This window comes from Lipotes vexillifer, unplaced genomic scaffold, assembly GCF_000442215.2.
Source record: "Lipotes vexillifer unplaced genomic scaffold, Lipotes_vexillifer_v1.1 scaffold588, whole genome shotgun sequence".
NCBI lineage: Eukaryota > Metazoa > Chordata > Mammalia > Artiodactyla > Lipotidae > Lipotes > Lipotes vexillifer.
The window spans coordinates 369,517-377,622 of record NW_006778148.1 but is presented as its reverse complement, the minus strand read 5'-3'; the positions used below and the strand labels follow the sequence as shown (position 1 = coordinate 377,622).

The window sequence follows — 8,106 nt, the reverse complement described above, 5'->3', positions numbered from 1 at the left end:
CCCCACTTCCCCTACCAGTGTGTGAGCTCCTTTGTGGCAGGGATACTCTGGTCCATCCTTCCCACTCTTCCTCCTCCATGGTGCCCCAAATAGGCCCTTGCATGTTTTAGGTGCTTAGTGAATGGTTGTTGAATGAATACGAATAGATGGATGGATGGGTGGGATCTTAAAAAAAATTGTTGTAGTATTTTACTCTTCAAATAGCACCTAGATGATGTCAGTTGCCCCCATTTCTTGTGTGAGTTCTAATCGGTCCTAATTATGGGACCCCTGTCAGCCAAGAGGCCGCTTGTGCCTGACATGAAAGGGATTGGATTGGGGCAGGCAAAATAAATAAATAAATAAAAGCTGTTGGATCCTAAAAAATACATTCTAGGAGTAGAAGATGTTGTAGCAGTATCTTGCAGAGATTTTGCAATTCAAGCATGTAAGTGGATTCCAATTTCAAACAACACTTTGTTGTACTTTTAATAAATTGACCCCACTCTTTCTAACAGAGTATAAATAGGATCCCTTCCATGTTTCACAACAACATCTCGCAGTCTTGACCTGTAAGAAGGCTCTGAAGCTCAAGTTCAGATTCATACCAAGTGTACGTGGACAAATTAGCACATTTTACCCGTTCTGAGATCACTAGCACTTGTACCCTGTGACCCACTAATGCCTGTTACACCAGATGTCCAAGATCTCACTCATCTGACCTATGCTGAATTGTCTGAAGAGCAGGATAAGAAGACCTTTCAAATTCTTTGTACACAAGAGAAGTTTCTTGCAGGATTGCATATATTCTCCCCTCTCTTTTTCATTCTTATAAAATGGATGAGAACACAACTCAAACTTGTAAATAAAACTATTGCTCATCTGTGCATTTGGTTTCCTTACCTGTAATTTTATTGGTTGATAGTCGGAATTTTCCTTGAATGATCCATTTTCTAGTTGACAATTCTCAACCAGCCACAATAAAGAATTACAAATTGAATTTTGGTTCTGATCTAGATATTTACTTACTTGTCCAAGTACTCTTAAAGCAAAAGCTGTTAACCTTTGAGACAAAATCAAATAAATAAACATTTAGACACTGAATCCCTGTTGGCTTTCAACTTTCAGTGTGTTTTAGTTCATACAGTGTTTGTTCTTGAAAAGAAAATAATGTTGTTTTTTCTTTTTGTGGTACGCGGGCCTCTCACTGTTGTGGCCTCTCCCGTTGCGGAGCACAGGCTCTGGATGCACAGGCTCAGCGGCCATGGCTCACGGGCCTAGCCACTCGGCGGCATGTGGGATCTTCCCGGTCCAGGGCACAAACCCATGTACCCTGCATCGGCAGGTGGACTCTCAAACACTGCGCGACCAGGGAAGCCCAAAAATAATGTTTTAAAACGCTCAATTCCAAAGTAAGTTGTTACCACTTCACAAGAGCAGGAAAGATTTCAGGAAGATCTCCAAAAACAATCAAATGTGAGCAGCACATCTTCTGTGACTGCAACGTTGTTAGCTTGTATACAAGCTGAAAATTGATGCCTGATGATAAAAAAATTCTTCTTTCTCTAAAGTTAAAGACAATAGTGTTGAAACAAATAGTTTTGTGTTAAAGCACTGACTCATGAACATGAGGTATGGAGGAGCGAAATCATAAAATTCTAGATTGTAAAATTTGTACAAGCTATCTGATCTAAATCCCCGTCTGAGGTCTGAATTCTCTTCCCCAACATCCGTGGGAGTGTTTATCTCTCTTCCCCTTGAGCCATGTTACTGATGCAGAACTCACCACCTCCCAAGGAAGCTCTAATTATTATGATTACTTAGTCAAAAAGCAAGTTCAGTCTCTACGGTCTCTCAAAGAATATCAGAGGGGATCTAAATACTTCATGACCCCATGTGCCCCTTATGCCTCCTTTCCTCCCCTCCAATTCCTTCACTCAGCAGCCCAGGAGCCAGAAGCCCTTGAGACTCAGACCACTTGACTCTCTCCCTCACTTTAAAATTCTGTTTTCCTTTTCCTTTTTAAAGGAATATTATTCTTAGTACGTTTGTATCTTCTCTGTATTTCTAAAAAAAAAATTTTTGGAAAGTATTCAGGTGTTGGCCATTTTCTTCTATGTATGTTTATCTCCAAAGGAACTCATAGAGTTGGGCCTGGGGTGGTTGGGTCCAAGTGTTTCTATGTTTCTGGCTGAACACCATCCACTCAGTCTTGCCCAGAATCTTGAGAGGCTCTGGGGGTTTCCTGAGAGGCTATCGCACCTTCTCATGGGGATTTCTGTTCTCCAGGCATTTAGTTTCCAGCTCCTGCTGTGGTGTTTTCCAGTCTGTATCGACCTCCACTCCCTGCATCCTGGGTTTTATCCTCTGGTTGCCATACTCCAGGGGCCTGTGTGTCTTTCAAATGTGCCACCCACACAGGGTCAGACCCACTTCTAAGGTACAATCTGTGAAACGTGGTGACTGGTTGGATATAAAGCCAAAAGGAAAGGGAGGAGTCAAACTTGGTCAGCGGAGGACAAAGTATTGCTGTGCACTGATTAGGGGAACAGAGGAACAAAAGAATGAATTTGGCATGGAATGTGTTCAAAGGGCTTTTGGCTCTCAAGTCCACAGAAATGTGGATCTGGAGCTAAGGAAAGAAGATAGGCCTTGAGGCGTGATTAGAGAATCATCTGCATAGGAATTATGGAAGTCATGGGCAAAGATGAGATTGTACAAGGAGAGAGTCTAGAAAATGAGGGTCAAGGATAAAATCCTGGGGACTCTCAACAGTTAAAGGGCATAATTTAAAAGACAATTATTCTAGATTGTAAACCCCTTAAAAGTGTTTCATATAGTAGAACCTACAAAGTACCTGTCACATTGTCTTTAGTAAATATTTTGTCAAAGCATGATATTCTTCTTTGAAAAGAAGTTGCCATATGGATTTATTAATTCAGACTGACTTTCCCTCAAATAATCAGAATTTTGGAAGTTATTATGCTTCACCAATTAAGTACTTACAGAGCACCTACTATAACTATATGCCAGGTACATACCAGGCACTAGGAATACTTGAAACTGCCCACATAGAGCTTACATTCTAGTGGCAAGACAGACAATAAGTGTGATAAGTAAGAATGTTAGTGATAAATTCTAAAGAGTAAAGGAAAGCTGGGGAGAAGAATATGAAGTGTTGGGATGGGAATGGCATGTTAGATAGAATAATCAACAGAGGCCTCATTGAGAAGGTGACTTCTGGTAAAGACTTGAAGGAGGTAGCAGAGTCAGCCATGCTGATACCTCAGGAAGAGGGGGAAGAGAGAGTAGTCAATGCAAAGGCCCTGAGGTGGAAGCATGGCTGGCATGTTCAAGGAACAGCAAGAAGGCCAGTGGGGCTCGAGTGGAGTGAAAGAGAGTAGTAGGGGATGTAGTTGGAGAGGTGAGGTAGGGCTAGACCATGTAGGGTCTTGTAGATCACAGTAAGAAGTTTGGTTTTTACCCTGGGTAAGATGGGAAGCTCCTGAATGGTTTTGAGGGACGTGACCTAACATGTTTTAACAGAGTCCCTCTGGCTGCTGTGTTGAGTATAGACTGAAAAGGGGCAAGGGCTGAAGCTGAAAGACCAGAGGGGGCTAGTGTCATAATCCAGGTATGAGATGAGAATGGCTTGGACCAGGGTGGTGGGTTGGGGTTGGTGAGAAGTAGTCAAGTTCAGGATATATTTCGGAGGTGCAGCCAAAAGGATTTGCTAGATCAGGTGTGGCTTGTAAGAGAAAGAGGGCAGTGAAGAATGACTAGGCTTTTTAGCCTGAGCAACTGGACAGAGTTTCCACTAAGGTTGTTATTCTTTAGTTAATTAACAACTATATGAAAATGCAAGTCAAAACTTTCTACTTACCAAGTGCTAGCACTTCCACCCTTCCACATGCTGTAAGAATAGTCAGCATTTCTGAAGGACATGATGCTCACCATCCCTAAGAGGCACCAGGGAAAGAACACAGTGAGTGCTTCAGTGACCCCCATTTTTACTCAGAGAGTGCTTTATTAGCCCCTGGGAACACTAAACTTCCTTTGGTGTTGGGCAGCAAGCACATGCTCTGTGGCCAACACTGAACTTCTCAAAGGAAGTATATGAATCGCTTGAATTGGGAATTATCAAGTAGAACATTCTGAGCTCATTCAAGAAGGAAGGAAGTACTCTGTAGAGTTTGGAATGCAGGTGTCTTGTATCTCATCCAGGCGTTTTAGTAAGTTAAGCCAAAGCGCTCCAGCAAACAGTATTTATTTGTGTAATAGAGTCCACCTCATGATTTTTTTTTTTGGCTGAAATGCTTTTACAAATAAGCTTTTGTATAATTCATAACTTAAATATTAGTTTAATCAAACTATTAGTTTAAAAAGCACAAGATTTTAATGTATAATATGTGAAATAGTTTTTTTCTTACCTTCTTTCAATTTTTTCTTCAAGTTCTGTTTTTGAGTTAATGAGTTAGCAGAAAAAATGTTCCAATTATTTCCTGCTTCCAGGTAGTGAAAAACATAGAATACGGGGACAATGCTCATCAGTTCTGCCTCTGCATTCCCTTTGGGGAGGTGGGTGAGGATATCAATGCCTTCCTGACTCAGAACTGCAGACATGACCTCACCTATAAGAAGTCCTGATACAAACAAACAAGCACACAAACAAAAATCATAGTAGGTACAATCAATTTCTGTCAACTTCTGAGTAACAGTAAATTTTAAATGGAGATAAGAGCAACCATCCCTATCCTTTCCTTTTTATCTAGGCAGCTGAATTACTTCTCAGAACTGGGGAGAGGAAAAAAATTTGATTAGAAGATGTATTTAAAAGAAACACCAAAAGCAGGCTTAAAAATACCACTGCAATATGGGGATAAGATGATGTAATACAGTGGGCAGATTACAGCATAGAGGACATGGCAAATTAGTTGCCATTCAACTTGAAAGCTTTAGATATTGTAAACTCTATGAATCAATCGCATCCACAAAGCAAAGCTAAGAGCCTGAACTGTGAACACTCTGTGAGTGCTATGAGAGCTCTGTCTATAACTCATCGTGAGACCCTGGGAAAAACACTTTCTTATATATCTAACTACAGAGTTGGACATTATTAAAAAGGTCTTTTCCAGTACTAACATTCTGTGATTCCAAGGTTTTATTTAAGATAAAATGTAGTCAGGACATTCTATTATTCTGATGATGCGTCACTGAATTTTTAATGGCTGGAGACCAGGGATAAAACCTGCTAAAGACACCACTTCTACAAATGTACTGGCACTCTAAAAGAGCAGAGCTGCTTTCTTGGGGCCATTTTCAGGTCATAAAGCCTTCTCTGGAACAGGACTGGCCACTAGGCTAATAGAAAGTCCTTTAAATCTGGGCGCAGCTGCACTTTCGTTTTAGAGAGGTCTTTGGGCCAATGACAGCCCTCACCCTCCATCATGGGAGCATGCATCTCCATTCAAATCAGGCCACTGGAAGAAGAGGGTTGGAAGAGTGGTTAGGGATTTGAAGGTGGGAGTAGGAATAGGGTGCTCCCAGAGGTCCCCTATTGTACATGCAACTGAGTAGAGAAGAGGAGAAATAGGATAATCATGAGAATATTTGATTTTTGTTTGAAACACAAAGTGAAATAAGAAAGAAAAATGGCACTTGTTAATTTACCTTTTACACTCACAATCCTTTTGACTTTTGTTTTGGGGACCAAATCCAATGGTAACCTGTATGGGAACTCCTTTCGTCTACTAATGACACCTGAAATGTAAAAGAAAATTATTAGATTTACACAGAGTTCTTGAGGGAAGACTATTTGCAGATTATTTATAGTATACCTACTTTCATGGAATTTTTAAAAAAATAATAGACTCTTTTATAACAACAATATTAAAATTTAAAAGGGAAATTTAAAATAATCAAGGATTTTTTATCAAACCCTAGGCTTATATAATCTCATTAAATAAAGCATTAAAGTTGACTGTAAGCTTCCTGGTCATTACACGATAGGAAATAAATAGGTTATGTAAATCTTGTTCATCAGTAAAAGGGAGCATGCTGTTTTGTCCAAAGACAGAAAATTATCCCTGGAACTGAAATCTAAAAATAACTAACAAGTAATTCCTTAGTCAAGGAAATGTGAAGATTAGCTCCATTGGGAAGCACGCCCTGAAATCCCTTCTACCTTCTCCTCTCCATCTAACTTAGACACTTTTTCTTTCTGCGCAATAACAGAGTTTAAGCTTGCTGTATCGGAGCATTTTCTACTGTAATCATTGGTTTATTTCATGAAAATGATAGTATTTATCATTCTACTGATAGAATACCAAGCACACTGCTAAGCTCTTTGAATGCATTGTTACACTGGATCCTCACAACAACCCTATGCACTGTGTCTACTATTATTATTTTAATTTTATAGATGAGCAAACTGAGGCTTAGAAAGCAAATTGCTCAAGGTCACAGAGCTAGTACAGACGAAGCTGCATCTGAACTCAGGAAGCTTTACTGCAGAACCCATAGTAGTCACCACAAAGAGACTCCTCCTCCCATTGTCCTGCTAAGAAAGCTCTCTGAGGGCAGAAACCATTCTTATTGAACGCTGTAGTCCCAAGCACTTAGTCCCTGGCACATGGTAGGTGCTAAAAAAAAAACTATTGACATTTTGCAATTGCATGGCCAAACCACATGGCTTTGCAGAAGAGACAGGAATGCTCCTCTTCTTTCCTCATCAACCTTTGATAAATGCTGAGGATATAATATTAAAATAAAACTTAGTGAAGACATTTGAGAGCTTTGCAATGTGGATGAAAGAGTACTGAGCTCAGAAAGAACTTACTCTGGATGTGACACTGGGCAAGACACAATCTTTCTATGCTTTGGTTTGCTCATCAGTTAAATAGAGGTAATAGTATTTTCCTCAAAGGGTTTTTGTGAAGATAAAAATAATGTAGACAAAGCATGGCAAACAGTGTGTGCTCAATATATGGTACTTATGACAGTAAGTTGTTTGAGATTATCTAAATTTGATCCTCCACCATTTTTTTCCATTGATACCTGCCCTTGACTATTTCATTTCTCATTATCAACTCTTCTACTAGATGGAAAATGTACAGGAAAAAAAAGGCTAAAACTAAGAGAAGTCAATTTTACTCCTTGTCAGAGATCATAAAAAAGACCCATCAAGGCATCACTTCTCATTATCAACTCTTCTACTAGATGGAAAATGTACAGGAAAAAAAAGGCTAAAACTAAGAGAAGTCAATTTTACTCCTTGTCAGAGATCATAAAAAAGACCCATCAAGGCATCACTTATGGACTCTTTCCAAGATGGCGGAGGAGTAAGACGCAGAGATCACCTTCCTCCCCACAGATACACCAGAAATACATCTACACGTGGAGCAACTCCTACAGAACACCTACTGAACGCTGGCAGGAGACCTCAGACCTCCCAAAAGGCAAGAAACTCCCCACGTACCTGGGTAGGGCAAGAGAAAAAAGAATAAACAGAGACAAAAGGATAAGGACGGTACCTGCACCAGTGGGAGGGAGCCGTGAAGGAGGAAAGGTCTCCACACACTAGGAGCCCCTTCGCGGGCAGAGATTGCGGGAGGCGGAGTGGGGAGCTTCGGAGCCGCGGAGGACAGCACAGCAACAGGGGCGCGGAGGGCAAAGCGGAGAGATTCCCGCACAGAGGATTGGCGCCAACCGGCGCTCACCAGCCCGAGAGGCTCGTGTGCTCACCCGCCGGGGGCGGGCGGGGCTGCGAGCTGAGGCTCGGTTTCGGTTTCGGTCGGAGCGCAGGGAGAGGACTGGGGTTGGCGGCTTGAACACAGCCCGAAGGGGTTAGTGCGCCACGGATAGCCGGGAGGGAGTCCGGGGGAAAGTCTGGACCTACCCAAGAGGCAAGAGACCTTTTCTTGCCTCTGTGTTTCCTGGGGCGCGAGGAGAGGGGTTTTAAAAGCGCTGCCTAAAGGAGCTCCAGAAACGGGCGGGAGCCGCGGCTAAAAGCTCGGAAACCAGAGACGGGCGGGAGACGCTAAGGCTGCTGCTGCCGCCACCAAGGGGCCTGTGTGCGAGCACAGGTCACTGCCCCCACCCCTCTTCCGGGGAGCCTGTGCAGCCCGC

At 42.0% G+C, this 8,106-nt stretch overlaps 1 protein-coding gene across 1 annotated transcript in view; it reads right to left on the bottom strand.

The window, feature by feature from the left end:
- C5 (complement C5) overlaps window positions 1-8,106 on the bottom strand; it is an 86,228-nt gene that overhangs the window by 25,907 nt on the left and 52,215 nt on the right. The window contains 4 exon segments of the mRNA XM_007451483.1: window positions 883-1,042; window positions 3,863-3,938; window positions 4,410-4,622; window positions 5,650-5,739. Of these exon segments, the coding sequence (XP_007451545.1) occupies window positions 883-1,042; window positions 3,863-3,938; window positions 4,410-4,622; window positions 5,650-5,739 (539 nt within the window).